A 21,580-nucleotide genomic window follows, 5' to 3' on the forward strand; every position below is an offset into this window, starting at 1 on the left:
CTAAGCAAGATTCACTTACCCTCTAAAGAAGAATGACCCATATGGTTAGTTGTTCTGACAATGTAAATATTAGATATGGTATGGTGAAGTCATTGTGGCCATAGAAGGAAATAAGAATCAGACCTGGAAAGATGAAGCTTATCGTAATTGCAAGTCCCAGAAAAGGTGTCACACATGCCACACAAGGCCCCAAGGGAAGTATTGAGAAGGGAAAACCTGAGCCAGGGATTTTTTTTTTTTTTCCGCTTTATTTAACATGACAATTTTTTTTTTTTCCCAGCCTCAAAGGTTCTGATTTTTTTAATGTTTTTTTTTTCTTTAATATTCAAACTGAAATCCTCTAGGAAGACTTTCTTTATTTTTTATAATAAATTTAGGAAGTTGCATTTAGGAAGTTGGTGTCCTCCTTGTCATTCAGCTCAAAGTATTTTTTTAATTTCTTCTTTGATCTCCTCATTAGTCCAGTGGTCTTCCAGTAATGTAGTTTTTAATCTACATAAGGTAGGAGAGTTCCTTGCCTTCTTTTTATGGTTTATTTCTAGTTTGATGCCTTCATGGTCAGAAAAGATGCTTGGTATGATTTCAACATTGGTGTATCTGTTGATGTTTGTCTTGTGCCCCAGTATGTGATCGATCCTGGAGAATGATCTGTGTGCGCTTGAGAAAAATGTGTACTTTGTTTTTTTGGGGTTTAGTGTTCTATAGATGTCTGTTAAGCCCAAATGTTCTAGGTCCTTCTTTAGAGCTTCAGTTTCTTTATTTATTTTTTGTCTTGTTGATCTATCCATTGTTGATAGTGGTGAGTTGAAGTCTCCCACTACATATGTGTTTTCTCTGATGTATGTTTTCAGAGAGGACAACAGTTGTCTGATATATTTTGGTGCTCCTTCGTTTGGTGAGTATATGTTAATGAGTATTATTTCTTCTTGAAGTATTGTCCCTTAGATCATAATGTAGTGAACACTGGGGTCTCTTTTTATCTTTTTGAGTTTGAAATCTGTTTTATCTGATATAAGTATAGCTGTTCCTGCTTTCTTTTTTGGTCCATTTGCTTGTAGTATTGTTTTCCATCCTTTAACTTTGAGCCTATTTTTATCTTTTGTGGCTAAATGTGTTTCCTGGAGACAGCAAAAGGTTGGGTTTTGTTTCTTAATACAGGCTGCAACTCTGTGTCTTTTTATTGAAGAGTTTAGTCCATTTACATTTAGAGTTAATATTGATATGTTAGCATCTGTATTTGCCATTGTGTTTGTCTTTCCTTTGATTTTATTTATTTATTCTTTTAATAACATTTTTAAATAATAAATTTTATTTTTATATTCCCCATACAATTGCAACCCCCCCCATTATGACCCCAATCCCTCCCCTCCCGCCCTCCACCCCCCAAAAAGTGTCTCTGGTTCATAGTTTTTTGTTGATTTTGATTTTCACTTTCTTATAGTTATTCATTTTCCTGGTCTCTTATTTAAGTTTTCTAGATTCCTGCTATGAGTGAGACCATCCGGTATTTTTCTTTTTCTTTTTGGCTTATTTCGCTGAGCATGATCCCTTCCAGCGCCATCCATGTTGCTGCAAATTGCACGTGTTTATCTTTTTTGAATGCTGAGTAATATTCCATTGAATATATGTACCACATCTTCTTGATCTAGTCATCTATTTTTGGGCATTTGGGCTGTTTCCAAAGCTTAGCTATTGTAAATAGTGTTGCTATAAACATAGGGGTGCAGGTGCTCTTTGGAATTGATGTTTCTGTGTCCTTTGGGTAAATACGTAGGAGTGGAATTGCTGGATCATATGGAAGCTCTATGTTTAGTAGGTCCAGAAATCTCCACACAGCTCTCCATAGTGGTTGGACCAGTCCGCACTCCCACTTACAGTGCAGAAGAGTTCCTTTTTCTCCACACCCTCGCCAACATTTGTTGTTGCTAGTTTTTTAATATGTGCCATTCTCACTGGTGTAAGATAGTATCTCATGGTAGTTTCGATTTGCATTTCCCTGATTGCAAGTGATGTTGAACATTTTTTCATATGCCTATTGGCCATTCGCATTTCCTCTTCAGAGAAGTTTCTTTTTATCTTTTCTGCCCATTTTTGGACTGGATTATTTTCTTTGTTTGTGTTGAGTCTCATCAGCTCTTTGCAGATTTTTGTGATCAGTCCTTTATCATTAGTGTTGGGTGCAAAAATGTTCTCCCAGTCAGTGTGGTTTCTCTTTGTTTTTGTTATTGTCTCTTTTGCTGTGTAGAAGCTCTTTAAGTTGATGTAGACCCAGCTGTTTATCTTTGCCTTCACTATCACTGCTTTGGGTGATGTGTCTGTAAAGATATCTTTGATGTGCAAATCACGTAGTTTTTCACCTATATTTCCTTCTATGTATTTTATGGTTTCAGGTCTTATGTCTAGTTCTTTAATCTATTTTGAGTTGATTTTTGTGTATGGTGTGAGGTAGTGGTCAAGCTTCATTCTTTTGCATGTAGCGACCCAGTTTTCCCAGCACCATTTATTGAACAAACTTTCTTTGCTCCAATGCATAGTCTTTGCTCCTTTGTCAAAGATTAGTTGATCATAAATCTGTGGGTTTATTTCTGGGTTTTCTATTCGATTCCGTTGGTCTGTGTGTCTGTTCTTGTTCCAATACCATGCAGTTTTGAGGATTATGGCTTTGCAGTATATTTTGAAATCTGGGAGTGTGATGCCTCCATTTCCTTCTTTTTTTCTCAGTAGAGCTTTGGCTATTCGGGGTTTTTGGTGATTCCATATGAATTTCATCAATAATTGTTCTATTTCTTTGAAGAATAACATTGAAATTTTGATTGGAATAGCATTGAGTCGGTATATTGCTTTTGGTAGGATGGCCATTTTAATAATGTTTATTCTTCCAATCCATGAGCAGGGGATGTCTTTCCATTTCTTTGTATCTTCTTCTATTTCTTTTAACAGTGTTTTATAGTTTTCTTTGTAAAGGTCCTTTACCTCTTTTGTTAGATTTATTCCCAAGTATTTGATTTTTTTTGTTTCAATAATAAAGGGGATGGTTTTTTTCATTTCTTCTTCTTCAGATTTATTGTTAGTGTATAGGAAGGCTTCTGACTTTTGCATGTTGATTTTGTATCCTGCCACTTTACTGAACTGATTGATGAGTTGAATTAGTTTTTCTATGGATTTTTTGGGGTTCCCTATGTAGATTATCATATCATCTGCAAATAGTGATAGTTTGACTTCTTCTTTTCCTATTTGGATTCCTTGTATGTCTTTCTCTGGTCTTATTGATCTGGCTAGGACTTCTAGTATTATATTGAAAAGCAGTGGTGAGAGTGGACATCCTTGTCTTGTTCCAGATCTTAATGGAAATGCTTTCAGCTTTTCACCATTGAGAATGATACTGGCTATTGGCTTGTCGTATATGGTCTTTATGATGTTGAGGTATGTTCCTTGTATCCCAAGAATTTCAAGGGCTTTTATCATGAATGGGTGTTGCACTTTGTCAAAAGCTTTCTCGGCATCTATTGATATTATTATATGGTTTTTATATTTCTTTTTGTTGATGTGTTGGATAACGTTGATTGATTTTCGGATGTTGAACCATCCTTGTGTCCCTGGAATGAATCCTACTGGGTCGTGGTGAATTATCTTATGGATACACTGTTGGATTCTGATAGCTAAAATTTTATTGAGGATTTTTGCATCAGTGTTCATTAGGGAGATTGGCCTATAGTTTTCTTTTTTTGTGTTGTCCTTGTTCGGTTTTGGTATTAGTGTAATATTGGCTTCATAGAACGTGTTAGGTATTATACCTTCCTTCTCAATTTTTTGGAAGAATTTGTGAAGGATAGGCACCAATTCGTCTCTGAATGTTTGGTAGAATTCATTTGTAAATCCATCAGGTCCTGGGCTTTTGTTTTTGGGGAGGTTTTTGATTACCATTTCAATTTCGCTAGTTGTAATTGTTCTGTTTAGGTATTCTATTTCTTCTTTATCAAGCTTTGGGTGATTGTGGAGTTGTAGGAATTTGTCCATCTCCTCTAGATTGTTGAACTTGTTTCCATATAACTGTTCATAGTAGTTACTGATTATTCTTTTGATTTCTGCTGTGTCCGTTGTGATTTCTCCTCTTTCATTTATTATCCTGTTTATTTGTACTTTCTCCCTTTTTTCCCTTCTGAGCCTGACTAGGGGGTTATCTATTTTATTTATTTTTTCAAAGAACCACCTCTTGGTTTCATTGATATTTTGGATTGTTTTTTTAGTTTCAATTTCATTTATTTCTGCTTTGGTTTTTATTATTTCTTTTCTTCTACTGGTTTTGGGGTTTTTTTGTTGTTCTTTTTCTAGATCTTTGAGCTTCGAGATTAGGTTGTTTCTTTGAGTTCTTTCTTGTTTCTTGATGTGAGCATCTATTGCTATATATTTTCCTCTAATTACTGCTTTTGCTGCATCCCATCCATTTAGGAAATTGGTGTCCTCCTTGTCATTCAATTCAAAGAATTTTTTAATTTCTTCTTTGTTCTCCTCGTTAGTCTAGTGGACTTCCAGTAGTGTGGGTTTCAATCTCCATGAGTTAGGAGAGTACCTTGCCTTCTTTTTATGGTTTATTTCTAGTTTGATGCCTTCATGGTCAGAAAAGATGCTTGGTATGATTTCAACATTGGTGTATCTCTTGATGTTTGTCTTGTGCCCAGTATGTGATCGATCCTGGAGAATGATCCGCGTGCGCTTGAGAAAAATGTATACTCAGATTTTTTTGGGTTTAGTGTTCTATGCATGTCTGTTAAGCCTCAGCGCTCTAGATCCTCATTTAGAGCTTTAGTGTCTTTACTTATTTTTTGTCTGTTGATCTATCCATTGTTGATAGTGGTGTGTTGAAGTCTCCCACAACATATGGGTTTTCTCTGATGTCTGTTTTCAGAGATGCCAATAGTTGTCTGATATATTTTGGTGCTTCTTCGTTTGGTGAATATATATTAATGAGTGTTATTTCTTCTTGAAGTATTGTCCCTTGATCATAATGTAATGACCACAGGGGTCTCTTTTTATCTTTTTGAGTTTGAAATCTGTTTTATCTGATATAAGTATAGCTGTTCCTGCCTTCTTTTTTGGTCCATTTGCTTGTGGGATAGTTTCCATCCTTTAACTTTGAGTCTATTTTTATCTTTTGTAGCTAAATGTGTTTCCTGGAGACAGCAAAAGGTTGCGTTTTGTTTCTTAATCCAGCCTGTGACTCTGTGTCTTTTTATTGAAGAGTTTAGTCCATTTACATTTAGAGTTAGTATTGATATGTTAGCATCTGTATTTGCCATTGTGTTTGTCTTTCCTTTGATTTTATTTATTTATTCTTTTAATAACTTTCTTTGGCCTTCTTTTGTTGTTATTCGTCCCTCTGAGCTTCTGGCTTGAGGATTCCTTGTAGTATTTTTTGGAATGGGGGTTTAGTCGTAATGAAATTCCGGAGTTTCTGTTTGTCTGGGAAGGTCCTTATTCTTTCTTCATAGAGGAAGGTGAGCTTTGTGGGATAGAGTATTCTTGGTTGGCATCTGTTTTCTTTGAGTCTGTTGACTATGTCCCTCTACTCTCTCCTTGCCTGTAGTGTTTCTTAGGAGAAGTCTGTTGTCAGTCTGATTGGTTTGCCTTTGAATATTATCTGTTTCTTCTCTCTTGTCAGTTTCATTATTTTTTCCTTGTCTTGGATTCTTGGGAGCTTTACTATTATGTGTCTTGCTGTAGTTTTCCTTTCGTCATGGAAGTTTGGTGTTCTTCTTGTTTCTTTTATATTAATTTTCAGCTCCTTCTTCACGTTTGGGAAGTTCTCTTCAATTATATCCTTGAATATTTTCTCTGTTCCTACATCTCTCTCCACTCCTTCTGGGATTCCTATAACTCTTATATTTCCTTTCCTCATGGAGTCAGATAGTTCCCGAAGTCTTTCTTCGGTCTTTTTCCTTCCTACTTCTCCTTCCTTTTCTGTTTTAGTTCTTTTTATTTCTGCGTCTTCAAGAGTACTTATTCGTTCTTCCATTTCATCTATTCTGCTTTCATTGCTTTTCCCAGAGTTCTTTAGCGCCTCAATTGATTCTTTGATATGCTGCATTTCTCTTACTTCCCTCTTTAGGGACTCAATTTCATTCTTCTGGTCATTAATTATTTTTTCCTTATCATTGTTTTCCTTTATGACTTCTGTCAGTTTTTTAATCACAGCAATTTTAAATTCTCTATCTGGAAGGCTCAGAAGTTCTTCCAAGTTACTGTCGTTGCAATCTGGTAGATGGTTTTCTTTTTGTGGTGTGCTTTTTTTGCGGTAGAGTTGCTGGGTTGCATGTGGTTTTTCTACTCCCTACTGCCTGTTTTCTAATTTGCCGTATTCCTTGTGACACTGTTGCTGGTACTGGCTGGCATCTTGGGCGACCTTCCCAGCTCACCTCTCGCTCCTCTGGGGGACTTCTGCTGGTTTCACACAGTCTCTACCAAAGAAAGGTCCCTGCTGCAAATGCCGGTTCCAGGGACGCGCTCCCCTGCACGCCCAGTCTGCCCCAGCGGTGGGTGTCGCTCCCCTTTGGGCTGGGACTGCAGGCTAGAAGGCACCTGGCATGGGCAAGCCTCCCAGCTTACCTCTGTCTCCTTGGGGAGCCTTCTGCTGGTTTCACAGTCTCCACCAAAGAAGGTCCCTGCTGCAAAATGGCGATGCGGGAACGCGCTCCCCTGCACGCCCGGTCTGCCCCAGCGCTGGGTCTAATAACTTTTTTCTTTTTTGGCCTTCTTTCGTTGTTATTCGTCACTCTGAGCTTCTGGCTTTAGGACTCCTTGTAGTATTTTTTGGAATGGGGGTTTAGTCGTAATGAAATTCCGGAGTTTTTGTTTGTCTGGGAAGGTCCTTATTCTTTCTTCACACAGGAAGGAGAGCTTTGTGGGATAGAGTATTCTTGGTTGGCATCTGTTTTCTTGGAGTCTGTTGACTATGTCCCTCCACTCTCTCCTTGCCTGTAGTGTTTCTTGGGAGAAGTCTGATGTCAGCCTGATTGGCTTTCCTTTGCATCTTATCTGTTTCTTCCCTCTTATCAGTTTCATTATTTTTTCCTTGTCCTGGATTCTTGGGAGCTTTACTATTATGTGTCTTGCTGTATTTTTCCTTTCGTCGTGTAAGTTTGGTGTTCTTCTTGCTTCTTGTATATCAATTTTCAGCTCCTTCTTCGCATTTGGGAAGTTCTCTTCAATTATCTCTTGGAATATTTTCTCTGTTCCTATATCTCTCTCCTCTCCTTCTGGGATTCCTATAACTCTTATATTTCCTTTCCTCATGGAGTCAGATAGTTCCCGAAGTATTTCTTCGTTCTTTTTCCTTTGTACTTCTCTTTCCTTTTCTGTTTTGGTTCTTTTTATTTCTGTGTCTTCAAGAGTACTTATTCGTTCTTCCATTCCATCTATTCTGCTTTCATTGCTTTTCTCAGAGATCTTTAGTTCCTCCATTAATTCTTTGATCTCCTGTGTTTCTTTTTCTTCCCCCTTTAAAGTCTCAATTTCATTCTTCTGCTCGTTGATTATTTTTCTCATATCATTGTTTTCCTTTATGAGTTCTGTCACTTTTTAATCATGGCAATTTTAAATTCTCTTTCTGGAAGGCTCAGAAGTTCTTCCAAGTTACTGTCATTGCAATCTGGGGGGTGGTTTTCTTTTTGTGGTGTGGTTTTTTTCCTGAGGAGTTGTTAGGTTGCGTGTGATTCTTCTACTCCCTACTGTCTGTTTTCTAATTTGTCGTATGCATTGGGACACTGTATTGCTGGGACTGGCCGGCATCTTGGGTGAACTTCTCTGCTCCCCTCTGGCTCCTCCGGGAGCCATCTGTCTGTTTCAAGCAGTCTTTACTGAAGAAAGGTCCCTGTTCTAAAATGCCGATGTGGGGACATAGTACCCTGTGCACCTGGTCTACCCTGGAGGTGAGTTCCCACTCCCCCTCTGGGCTTGGACTGCAGGCCAGAGGGGGCCTGGCGTGGGCGAACTTCCCCCGCTCACCTCTGGCTCCTGAGGGAGCCTTCTGCAGGCAGTCTTTACTGAAGAAATGTCCCTGTTCTAAAATGGCGATGCAGGACACACTCCCTGCGTGTCCGGTCTCAGGCACACTCTTCTGTGCGCCCGGTCTGCCCCAGCTGTGGGTGCCCGCTCCCCCTGTGGGCTCAGACTACTGGTCGGAAGGGGCCTGGGGTGCACTAACTTTCCAGCTGGCCACTGGCTCCTCCAGGAGCCTTCTGCTGGTTTCATGTCGCTAGGTGGCGCCAGAGATCTCTCCTAGAGCCCTTGGGGAGCTGTTTTTTTTCACCCCGTTGGACAGGGAACAGAGCGGGAATGGTAGGGTAAACCTCAACGGCTTTGGGATGCTGTGTCTGCCTTGTGCCCCACCGTCGTGGAGAACCCACACCCCGAATTTCGTGCCCCGGGTCTCAGTTCCAAAGCCCTCAGGTCCAGGACGCGGACTGTAGCCCAGTTCAGTGTCTGCAAAAATGGCGTCTTTTGCACCCCACTCCGTGCCTGGGTGCCTGGTTCCTGATTACTCAGTGAGGGACTTTCACCTCAGTGAGGGTCCCCGCGCGTCTCCCTGCAAGTCTAGGTCGCAGGCGTGGGGAACTGGGCAGCCGTGATCCCGATCTGCGTTTGCTTTTCAAGCGGGCCGCTTTTCTGAGCAAGCTTACAGGCCGGCCCGGGGCTGTGTGTAGGTCTTCTCCGGGGGTCTCTGTTGTTCTCTAATGGCGCCCAGAGCTGTTCGCTCACCTCTGCGGCGAATCCTGCAGGGTTCTCCACAGCTCCAGTTCACGGGGTGTGATGGCTGAAATAGTTCCTTTCCACTCACAGTCCCGCTTGATGCATAGTTTGTTCTTGTTGGTCGTTTTAGTGTGTTGTTTTCCTCCTCTCTGCTGGTCGGAGAGTGCCGACTTTGTTTGTGGGGCAGGGTAGCAGGGTTCTGTGCTTTCCTTTCTTCTAGTCCTCTTTGATGGCAACTTTCTTCTTTGGGTAGTTTGCTGGAGTCGCCCGTTTATCTTCCGTGTCCCAGTTCTCACGCTTTTCCTCCCTATTAACTTTTTTTTAATGGGAGATCTTACTCGCAGCGTCTCCTCGCCGCCATGTTGCTCTGCCTTCATTTAATGTTTTTTTCAATTTAAAAAAAATTTTTTACATCACTGTTCATTTTTAAACAATTTTGCTTCCCCCCACCCCCTCAGGTATAGTCCCCATAGAGTTTCCTTCACCAATGCACCCGTGCACCATCACCTCAGTCCCCTGTGCTCCTCCCTCCCTCCCCCTGATCCCTCTCCCTCCTCCTCTCCTGCAGTATGTCTCTGATTTATAATTTTCTGTTTTTCCTTTGTTGTGTTTTGTATTGTTATTATTTTTTTCCACTGATGTCTTATTTGGTTCCCCTATATTACTGCTGTAAGTGAAACCATCCATTTTTCTTTTTCCTTCTGACTTATTTCACTTAGCATAATTCCTTTTAGCTCCATCCACGTTGCTACAAATGGCATATCATGGCAATCTTGAACTCTGTATCTGATAGGGAAAAAAGATCTTCCATTTATTTCTTAGTGATTGGCTTCTGGAGATACAGTCTCTCAATGTGGGGAAACATTCCTTTGATTACTCAAGGTGTCATGTTTTATTTTTTCACCTCCCCATTTTTAGTTTTCTAGGTCAGCCATGCATTCATTCAAGTGTCCTAAGGGTTTAGAACTTCACATTTTCCAGTAAATGCCACTGTATATCAGTGTGAACAAATCTATAGTTGTCTGGTTTGGTGGTCCGGGATGGGCCTGGCGGTGTCCAGCCCAACAACACTGATGAAAAGTGTTGTTTGGGGGAAGCTCATGCCGGTGCTACCACTGGAAGCCATCTTCTCTGGGACTCTACACTTATATCTCTAGTCTGCAGGCTGGACTTTCAGCTCCACTGCTCTGGCCATTCACCATATCAGTGTGAGTCCCATGGTGATTGGAGAAAGGAACAAAGCTGTTCTAGGCACTGTCTTCTTCACTGGCCCACCTGGCTTATCATCCCAGCATTTTCACACATATTTCTTCACACTTAGCTCTTTATGAAACAGTTCTTTCCTTAGGGACCACCCTATCATGAGAGTGTGGGTTTGAACTGCTATCCCCCATGTCCTCTATCTCCAGGTGCCTCTTTCCATTCATTTTGTTGTTGTTGTATAGAAGTGAATTTCCTCAATGTCTCTTATGTTGTGGTCAGTGTTTGTCTACATTGCCCAAGAGGAGCTTTAGTTTTGCCCAAGTCACAGGAACCTGTAACTCCTGTACCCCAAATACTGTAGATGATCTTCCCAAGGAACGTCCTTTGATGTCATATCCCCCCTTTTATAGAACATTTCATTTATTATAGAAAAGTTTATCATATCCAGTATACTTAATAGAAATGAGAAAGTATTACTAGCGTATTTAACCCAAAAGATTATAGTTACCAGAATCTTTATTTATTGAAAATAAATAAATTATAATTACAATTTATTTTTATATAATATAGAATTAAATAATATTAAATGTATAAATACTGAAAATACCAAATAATTTTGAGATATTCAAGGATTTTTTTATTAAATATTCCAGAAAAAGATAAACAAGCTTTATTTCTGTTCAAGTAAGTGACAAAAGCCCTTATAGTATAAACACACGACGATAAAAATACTCAAGTGATCTGTGTCACAGCAAAAGCTAGTGCTTAAAATGCTTGAAAGGACTTTTTTTTTCAGATTTATTTATTTAAGAAGAGCTGGGATACAGACCAGAGGAGTGGGTAGGTGACAGAGTTCACCAGAGTCAGAGCAGGGAGCAGAACAGGCAGATGGAGCAGCGGGCGCCACAGGAGAGGTCTGCCACGCCATGTGGAAATCTCCATGGCAGGCTGGGAATCGAACCATGCTGTGGAGACTTAGGACATGCGGACAGCCTTTACAGTGCTGCGCTCAACCTGCTGCACCACCGGAGAGGCCCAGGACTTTCTTTTTCTTTTCTTTTCTTTTCTTTTCTTTTCTTTTCTTTTCTTTTCTTTTCTTTTCTTTTCTTTTCTTTTCTTTTCTTTTCTTTTCTTTTCTTTTCTTTTCTTTTCTTTTTTCTTTTCTTTTCTTTTTTTTTTTTTTGCTGCTTCTTTGCTTCTCTTTCTTACCGCATGTGCTTCCAGTGTCCACTTGAGCTGTTCATAAAATATCCTTGTCCTTTTGTACTTCAGGGTAGTTTTACTTACTATTTCCTCTTTACTACATTGTTTACTATCATTCTGTAAACATTGTTGAAGTTCCACTGCCTCAGTAAGGTCTTGTCTGGCCACCCTATTTAGTAATTCTATCTATTTTTTCTATCTCCTGAAGTAGTATTTTCCTTTTGTGCTTATTACCATATTATTCAGTTTACTCACACCTTAAAGGCAAGAACTTTTTTTCCATCATTTTCACTGCTATATTCCCTGTATCAGAATAGTGCCTGATCAATAGTTCTTGAATAAATGTAAGGCTTTTTATCTATTTTCTATCAAATTAGGCTTGTAAATATTTAATTGAATAATGTTAAATGTCCCTCAATTTGTTGCAAAATGGATATGAGGACAGATGGCTAACTAGAATTCATTTTGACCAGGCAATGGGTGCTATTTTCTGTTCTTATAGTTCATCAGGATCTCCCTTAAAAGCTTACAAATGTTACCTAATTCATGCCTTACAACAGTCCTATTAAACAGGTAATATTATCAGCTTCATTTTACAGTTGAGGAAACTAGAGGCTAAATAAAGTAGCCCTTGGTTATGCAACTAATAGTATGTATGGAGGTGAGATTCATACCAGAACAGCACTTCTAGAACCCATACTATTAACCAGAAAGTCATGGTTAAAATCCTGCTGCATTGTTCTTTGACTCGCTTGATTTGTATTCCTTTTATTCCTTTTTCTTTTGCTAAAATAAAAATTTTGCAAATAATCATTTCTGTTTAATTGCTGTGGTTCTCTAAATCAGTTGTGTTTTTTTTTTTTTTTTCTTTTCTGCAGTGGGATGCCATCACTGAAATGGATGAACACAATAGACCCATTCACACATACCAGGTATGCAATGTAATGGAACCAAACCAAAACAATTGGCTTCGTACAAACTGGATCTCCCGTGATGCAGCTCAGAAAATTTATGTGGAAATGAAGTTCACACTGCGGGACTGTAACAGCATCCCATGGGTCTTAGGGACCTGCAAAGAAACTTTTAATCTGTATTATGTGGAATCAGATGAATCCCACGGAATTAAATTTAAGCCAAGTCAATATACGAAGATTGACACAATTGCTGCTGATGAGAGTTTTACCCAGATGGATTTGGGTGATCGCATCCTCAAGCTCAACACTGAAATTCGAGAAGTGGGGCCTATAGAAAGGAAAGGATTTTATCTGGCTTTTCAAGACATTGGAGCCTGCATTGCCCTGGTCTCGGTCCGTGTTTTCTACAAAAAGTGCCCTTTCACTGTTCGTAACTTAGCCATGTTTCCTGACACCATCCCAAGGGTTGACTCCTCTTCTTTGGTTGAAGTAAGGGGCTCCTGTGTGAAAAGTGCAGAAGAGCGGGACACTCCTAAGCTGTATTGTGGAGCTGATGGAGACTGGCTGGTTCCTCTTGGAAGGTGTATCTGCAGTACAGGATATGAAGAAATTGAGGGTTCTTGCCATGGTAAGAAACCATTCAAATAATTTATCATGCATTTAAGTGATGGTTTTTAAATGTTAATTTGTCATACATTAATTTTCAAGTAATATTTATTATTTTTTTTAAAGTCCAATTTTTTTTTCTTCTAGGTATGGTGTTTGACAATATTAAATAATACTTATTAACTAAAAATAAATTATTCTTACAATTATGCCTACATGAGAATAACCATAGAATTTGTGGTGCTGCTCTTGTGAATTACAAGGGAACTCTGAGAAAGAACAGTATACTTATTGCATATTAAAGACTCTTTGTGAGATAGAAAAAATATCTATTATTCAATGAGATTGAAAAGACATTAGGCACTTAAGGATAAAATACATACATCCTAACCGTGTAGTTTTGTTATATTTTAAATATAGGTAGAAGCTAGACATTAATTGGTGAAAATAATAATGTTTTTATAATATTTTTAAATGATTTTATAATTTAAGAATTTATGTTATTAGCTATTATTAAATAGTTGTATTTTTATGACATTGACCAGCAATCAAATAAATTATAATGAGAATTTATTTATTATTATAATTTATTTGATTGCAGTAAAATATGTGAGTGGGTACAGTACAAATCTTTTTGTAGTGAGTGGCAGAAGTTGAAACATTATAGCTTGAATTCTATTCTGTGGCTTACTGACCTTGAAATCAATTTTCTTAACCATAAATAATGATTATAATCAACAATAAAGTATATAGCAATAAAGTACTACTAAACTGTTCAATCAAAGATTTAAAACTGCTAAATCAAGTATTAAAAACTAGTAAATCAGGCCTCCCCGGTGGCACAGGGTTGAGCGCTGGGTTGCAAAGCTGCCTGAAGCCTCTGCAGTACTGGCCCGATCCCCAGCCACAGGGCGATGGTCCCACATGGCGTGCAGACATCTCCTGCTGCCCGCTGCTCCCCTCAGCAGTGTATTTCATCAGTCTGCCTGTTCTGTTCCTTGCTCTGGCTCTGGTGAATTCTCTCACCCTCCCGCATTTCTGACTATACCCAGTGCTTTTATAAATAAATAAAAAAATCTTAAAAAAAAAAAACTAGTAAATCTAGGATATATGCCTGATTTGAATTGGCTATAAAAATTGCTATTTACAGACACAGGAGAGTCAGAATGCACGTGGAGACCTCACTTAGAGGTTATCATCTTCCACTACTACCAGTCTATATTTTGGAAGATTTCTTCTCTTCGGTTGATTTGTCTTGCTCTTTCTATCCTCTGATCCTAACTCTTACCATTGAGTCCATTGCCATCTATTAGCAACTTATCTCACAACCAACTCTCAGAATTACCTATAACAAATGGTAAATTAATTGGAACTTCTATATGAATAAACCATAACTCAAGTAGTAATTTGACTATATATGTAAATATAGATACAGATATAAAATGAAAAGAAAGAAAAAATTTACATTGTTTTCTTTTGCTCTATTGTGTTAAAATAGATTTACTTAAGCTATTCACATTTTTAACTCCTATCTGTTAATCACTTCTATAGGAGGTATAGATAAATACAGCATATGTTTCAGCTTTCTATGCTATTGAGGCAGCGTAGAAACTCAAAACTTAGCTGAAATCATAGTTAACTTATGATTTCTCAGCTCAGTGGGGTAGTTTTGCTTTAATACTGAACAATAATTTAGGTTACTGTGTTGTACATTGTAAGCAGTATTTTATTCTTGGCACAAATCTCAACTTATTTTTCATAACTGTATTTATTTTATTTAATAGGTTCATAATTAAAACTCATACTCAGGCATGTTGATGTTACAGATTTACTTTTTTTAAATTATCTTTATTCCACTAAGGATTTAAATTTAAAAATAGCATTGTTTCATAATGCGTTAATTTACATCAAATAATCTTTCACTTCATATACTGAGAATATTTTAACACTATGTAAAAAATAATTGGAAACAATTAACATGCCATATTCAATGCATTTTTGTTCGGTTGTGGATTTCTAAGGTGACATGAATTGCTGATAATCCCTTCTCAGATATTAATTCAGAATAATCTCATTACAGTAGTGGTGCTTCTACTTAGAGATAATGGTTTGGGATTGGGGTTTTTGATCGATTCGGATTAATATATGCATATACATGCATGTATGTATGAATATACATAAATATACACACAGACATAGGCATGTATTAAGCCGTTTTTTAATAAAGTGCTTGTCTATGGAAACTGAAATTCTGAATCACTAAAAATTTTTAAAAACTTTTCTCTTTATACACACACATTTTATTTTTCCTGTAGTACTACTTTAAAATTCAAGGGGAAAAAATGGTGGCAATTCTTAGACCACTGCGTTACTGTTCAAGTGGTGAATGAGATATACAGGGCCTTTGGTGACATAGCTATTGATTTGATCTCCTGAAGAGTGTCGTTATTAAGGCTTCAAGTCTCTGTCCTCTGCTGCAGTTCAGAAACATTTATTCTCTGTGTTTATGATCTTCTGTCTAATCATGTTATCAGGAATGATTGTGGAAGCAGAGAGCATAAAGAAATTTGAGACACTAGGATTTGCTGGCATTGAATAAGGGGGTTTGAGGATATGATGAAAAGCTGAAAGGTGAAATTGGAATCTAAAAAAGGGCAGACTTATTGGCCCAAATAGTATTTTCACTTTCTAAAGGTTCTCACAAACTAAATATAAACTCTTACAATATAACCTTCAATTCCAAATAAAGCTGCTTTTTTCATGAAGCAATTCCAGACTTCCATCAAGCTTGAGAAGAATATGAAATCAAGATTATCAAAGGAGTCTAAGAATAGAAAGTATTATTCTAAGCAAGACAGTAAAGTTTAATTGTATTAGTTTGTTCTTTATCATAATTTAAAAAATAGGTAAAAATGGCTTGTAGTGATGATTTCAGTAAATTATTTTAAATTATTTTAAAGGTAATTTTAGTTGCTATGTTCCTTTTTGTAGATGTGATAACTATAAATCATATTTCTATAGGTTCTATTCTTAATTTTAAAAAAATCATTTAACACTTAATATTTCTAAGAGGAGACATTTTTTCAGCATCTTACTCCAAACATGGCACATCATACAACACAGTGAAACTACTGTGTTTCTTTTGAATATTTTCTGAACTTTTCATACTGTCTTTTAAATAAATAAAATTAATGAATTTGTAAAGTAAGTACTTGAATACAACAGTTATAGTGCTTGCTATGTTTTAAATCATTATCTCCTTTCTTCTGAGTTCAGTATGCTAGTTTTGAAGTATATCTTCTGGTACATCTTTTAGCAAGATTCTGTAAAAATTTACACTGTTTTGGGTTGTCTAAAAATAACTTTATTTTGACCCCTCTCCAGTGAATCTGTTGTTGCTAATGATCTTCCCAAAGTCTAATTGTCTTTACTTGGGACACTACCTATACATAAGTAGTTTTTGTCTTTAGTTACATTGTGATATGTGTATATATGAATTTGTTTCTTCCTGCTTTTTATTCTGTTTTTAACCTCTTTAACTTGAGAAAGGGGTGTGTTTGTGTGTGTGTGTGTGTGTGTTTCCTCTATTCTCTATTTCTAGAATGCCTATTACATTCTTATAGGAGACATTCAACATATCCTCTTTATCTTTACCTGGAATGTTTTCTTGAATAGTTTAATCTCGGTACTAATTTTCAGGGTAAGAGTTTACCTCCTCTATTGGGTTATTTTTGTCTTCACTGGTTTTTGTTATTCATTTTTTCCTTCTCACTTGTTATTGTTTCATTTTTTGCCTACTTTGTTTCATATCTTTTATGGATATTATTCTTTAGGGATCATAAAGTCACATATAAATTAATTTAAAAATAAACAGTCTAATTAATCTGATTTCTTAGTGTATTAGCTACATTTCTAAGCGTTAGTGTTCTTCTGTACTTTCACTTGTTTTTTGTTTGTTTGTTTGTTTTAATTTGTAGATTTTGCAGGTGCCCTAAGCTTTGTAGAGAAAATTTAAGAGCCCTAATGAATTTACCAAATAATTCTTTTAGCATTCCTGGTTGGCAGGGATTTCTTGAAATGATTCAGAGATCTGATTTCATGCCATTTCAAGCCCAGCCATCTTTGAGAGCCTTGTAGTTATCATTTTCCAGCTCAGACATTGTAAAGAGAAATTGACAAAGGCACATAGGCTTTTAAATCACTTTGATCTGGAAGGATAGACATCCTTTCCTTTCACATACCAACAGTGAGCACTAGCTATATGACCACACCTAGTTGCTAATAGGGGTGGGATGTTGTAAAATGTTCTTCCTGCCTCAATAATCACTTTCCAGCAGTAATTCTCTAACATGTGAGAGGAAAACAATGTTTTTGTAGCCATTTTGTCATTTCTTCAATAGTCTGCCACCTCCACAAAATATGTAAGCTCATTCTCTTGTTTCTAATAATACTTCTTTTCTCAATCAAGTTCAAAGGTCTTCTTGTCATATAATGATACACAAATTAGATGACAAGCTTTCTACTCCTAAAACAAAATATACAATAGTAGAAATAAATAGAAAACTCCTATAGGAGAATAATGGGAACTACCACACATACCTTCAGTGTTTCATAGCATTGATGGGCAGGCATTGTGAAAAAACTCAGCAGATCTGGACACTGATTGAGTGGGATACTCCTACCCGTTGTTCTCAATAACCCTTAGCCCTACTATCTATGAGCTCCTTTTTATCACCCTGATAATTTCTTTTTTTAATTTCTTTTTATTTATTTATGTGTACAAGAACTGGAGTGTCAGCCAGAGGTTCAGAGGGTAAAAGGATTTGCCAGAGACAGAGTGGGGAGCAGAATAGGCAGATCTACTGATAGACACTTCTGGGGGAAATTGGAGTGAGGCAGGAGAGGTCTGCTGTGCCATGTGGGTGAGCTCCCTGACTGGGAATCAAACTCACACCTGGTGGCTGGCATAGCTGATAGCAATGAGGCTTTAACCCCTAGGTCATCAGGGAGACCCCTTTTCTGATCATTTCTGAAGTAGATATTAGTGGATGACCAGCTTTCAGACCCCTTTCATATTCATATATTTGGAGTTTTAAGGATCATTTTATAGCTGTACGCTCTTTTGATTAGACTTATGATTTGTTGGCAAAAGAGTTTCTAAAAATCAGAGTAGCCTTTTGTATATTAATCAATTCCATATGTTAAGACAAAAGTTCCTACCCCAAGGTTCTTTCTTGGTTATAGTTTTCAAGTGTGTTTTATTTATTAATTTGTCTGCATGCCTAGCTCAACTTAATGGTACCTAATGTCATTTTAAACAACAGATTTGAATAAATCTTAGATATGGGACTGGGTCTCTTTGTATAACTAGGATGGCACAATCTATCTTTGGTGCTATCTTTGTTGGAGGAGAAATGTCTTTTTCTAATCCTGAAAGAATTAAATTTCTATACTTTAAAATTTTCAGCCCACATGGTTATTGCCTGAGCTCATTTTTTTCTGCAAAGAAAGCCTTGTTAAATGCATGAAGTAGTAGTAAACTCAAAGAAATAGGTGTTTTACCTGCTTTTCAAGTTATCACAGTTAAATTTTACTAAGAATGTTACTAACATATGTTTCCATTAGTTCAGTCTCCCATTATAGTTTTCCAAATCCCTTCCCCCCAACCACTAAGTTAATTCATTGTATTTTAGGGTTTTGTTTTGGGTATATTTCAATTGAACATTACATTCCAATTACTGCTTTTTATAACCTATGTTTGAGTTAGGGTAATATTTGAAAGTTGCAATAGCAAGATAAATTACAAATTCTAGAAAATTAACATGTAGGTGTTATTTTTCATTTATATACAATACAAAGTTTTCCTAGTTGCTGAGGGTTTTCCTTTACATATAAAATAAGAGAGTTATCTACAGCTCCATTGTCACCTGTGGTCATATAGCCAATGAATGGAAGAAGGATAGCATGTAGAATGCTAACCTGCTTCTTAAAAGTGTTTACGTGAAAGTGATATTTGTTTTGCCCACAATTACCATACATAAAATTATGTAAAATTATGTAATCAAAATTACCATACATAAAATTATGTAATCAATAGAATAAATTTTTACATTAAGCTATGTCCAATATTAGTAATCAGGAATTTTCTTTTTTGATCATAAGAAATAAGCTATGTATCACTGTTTCATAAAACCAAAATAAAATTAAATATGTTAAATTTAACATTAAAAAGAAAGTTCTTTACATAACTAAAACTCTCCTCTATAGAAATAAATAGAATTCAACTATATGTAGGAGGGGTAATCATTTTCACATAGCACCCACAAATAGCAACAGAGACCATTCCAGATAAGCAGTTCACTGGATTATTATGTACTTCATTGAATATATTATAATGGCAAAATTTTATCAGAGAAGACAAAGATCTCACTTTTCACTTTGTGAAAGTGGTATACATTAGTAAAGTGTTATTTTAAATAGGTCTGTGTATAATCATATTAAATCTTATTCCAAGCATCATAATTATAAACAGTAAAACTGTGTCATGCTGGGAACAATTTTATATGTTTTTCATTAATATATCCAGAGCTAGCATTGGAACTACAGAGGTGCGATTGAAATGTATCATCCCTATAAACAACAATGTAATAATTTCATTTTTAGGACGGTCACATATCTAAGCCCTGTGGCAATATATTTCAAACAACAATTTTGTATTGTATGTAAATGAAAATTTATAACAGAATTCTAAGGTAAATAGTCATAAAAAGGAACAACTTGACACAAAAAAGGAGGTCTGAAAAATAGGGAGTCCGATATAAATACACTTAAAATATTTATTTTGATTTAAAATACCTTATAGCCTTTGTTTGAAAACATCCATAATTTTATTTATAATAATAGTCACTATGTTTACCTGGGTGGTGGTGATGATACTGGGGCACATTGTTAACATTTTTTAATCCTTTGAGCTGACTTATAAGAATTAAAGAAAATACTGAAGTCCTCAGTTATGTACGTGGCCTTTTCAAGAAGTAGTTCTTTTTCTTTTTGTACTGTAATTTTTTTCCCCCCTTTCAGCACATAATGCTGTGCATGGAAAATGTTAGTATTATAAATAGTTTCCCATCATGATTCTGTATGAAAAACAAACTTTGATAACTAGTTACTAAATTCAATCTGTGCTTAGGACAAACTGTTTGAGAGTTCCACTAAAAAAAAAAAAAAAAAAAAGGAATATAGCTAAAATTTTTCATTTTTTGTTTTGTTTTATTTTTTTATTTATTTTTATTTTTTTTACATCATTGTTCATTTTTAAACAATATTTGCACTCCATACAACTGATAAGGGACTGATCACAAAGATATACAAAGAACTCACATGACTCAAGAAAAAACAAAGTAAACAATCCAGTCAAGAAATGGGCAGAAGAACTTAAAAGACATTTCTCCAAAGAGGAAATGCCAATGTCCAACAGGCATATGAAAAAATGTTCAACATCCCTTATCATCAGGGAAATGCAAATCAAAACCACATTGAAATACCACCTTACACCAGTAAGTATGGCACATATTAAAAAACTAGCAACAACAAATGTTGGAGAGGATGTGGTGAAAAAGGAACTCTCCTACCTTGCTGGTGGGAGTGCAAACTGGTCCAACCACTACGGAAAGCGTCTGGAGGTTCCTCATATGAGGAACCTACCATATGACCCAGCAATTCCACTCCTAGGGATCTACCCAAAGGACACAAAAACATTGATTCAAAAGAACACCTGTACCCCTGTGTTTATTGCAGCACTATTTACAATAGATAAAACCTGGAAACAACCCAAATGCCCAAAAATAGATGACTGGATCAAGAAGATGTGGTATATATACACAATGGAAAATTACTTAGCAATCAAGAAAAATAAACTGATGTTTTATTAGGAGAGTGAGTATCATCCAGATATTAAATGTGGATTTGGTCAAAAAACAATTCTAGGTTTTTCATATTAAAATCATTAATACTGACACTTACTACAAAGCTATAAGGCAGACTTTATGTAGGACTGCTACAATGTAGTTTTGCAGTAGAGAAAGTAGATTGAGTTTAACACTTTGTAGTAGGAAGAAGTGGAAATTTATAGGCAAGAAGTAGGGTGATGGGACAATGGATGGAAATTTGCTAAGAGGAACATCAAGAGATAAGGTGAGGTTCTTGTTAAACTCACCTGCTGGATTCTGGCTAATGGCAAAACAGTAAGCACATATCACCTGGGAAATGATGGCAAATGAGGAATTAGATCAAATATTAAAGGTGGAGGATTGTTTCTAATTAACCGGCTTCTTGCTAAAACTGGACTCTCCAAGGACAGGAGTTTGCAAACTATAGCCTGCTTGACATCCAGCCCATTTTTGTAAGTAAAGTTTTTTTTTTTTTTTTCTTTTCCAGGCCACTCCTTTATGTACTGTCTATCACTGCTTTCAAATTACAATAGCAAAGTTGAGTACTTGCTTCAGAGACCATATGGCCAATAAATTTAAACTGTTTGTTGCCTGGTTCTTTATAGATAATGTTTGCAGATATCATCCCTAAAGGATAATTAATGTATATGTGAGAAATAGAAATAAAATTGACAAACTTGTTTTTGGAATCTGTCACTAGTATGAAAAATTTTTATGGTTAAAAGTAGAGTAAAGGGTCTTCCTGGTAGCTCAAGGGGGTAAGCATAGCACTGTGCAGCCTCTGCAGCATGAGTTCGATCCCCGGCGGGCCAGGGAGCTGCCCACATAGTGCAGCAGACCTCTCCTGTCTCACCTGCTGCTCCCTTCAGCAGTGTATTTCAGTAGATCTGCCTGTTCTGCTCCCCACTCTGTCTCTCATTAATCCTCTTACTGCCCCCTCCCACTCTGGCCGGTATCGCA

General features: G+C 36.8%; 1 protein-coding gene across 4 annotated transcripts in view; it reads left to right on the forward strand.

Moving 5' to 3' along the window:
• The window catches only part of EPHA6 (EPH receptor A6), a gene marked incomplete at both ends in the record, with an annotated part of 657,283 nt that overhangs the window by 128,505 nt on the left and 507,198 nt on the right, over positions 1–21,580 (forward strand). For all 4 annotated transcript variants that reach the window (XM_084232801.1, XM_084232803.1, XM_084232802.1 and 1 more), the window contains one exon: positions 12,030–12,693. In XM_084232801.1, the coding sequence (XP_084088927.1) occupies positions 12,030–12,693 (664 nt within the window). The remainder of the gene's footprint in view (positions 1–12,029; positions 12,694–21,580) is intronic.

The sequence above is a fragment of the Talpa europaea genome, assembly GCF_964194135.1.
Source record: "Talpa europaea genome assembly, chromosome: 4".
Taxonomy (NCBI): Eukaryota; Metazoa; Chordata; class Mammalia; order Eulipotyphla; family Talpidae; genus Talpa; species Talpa europaea.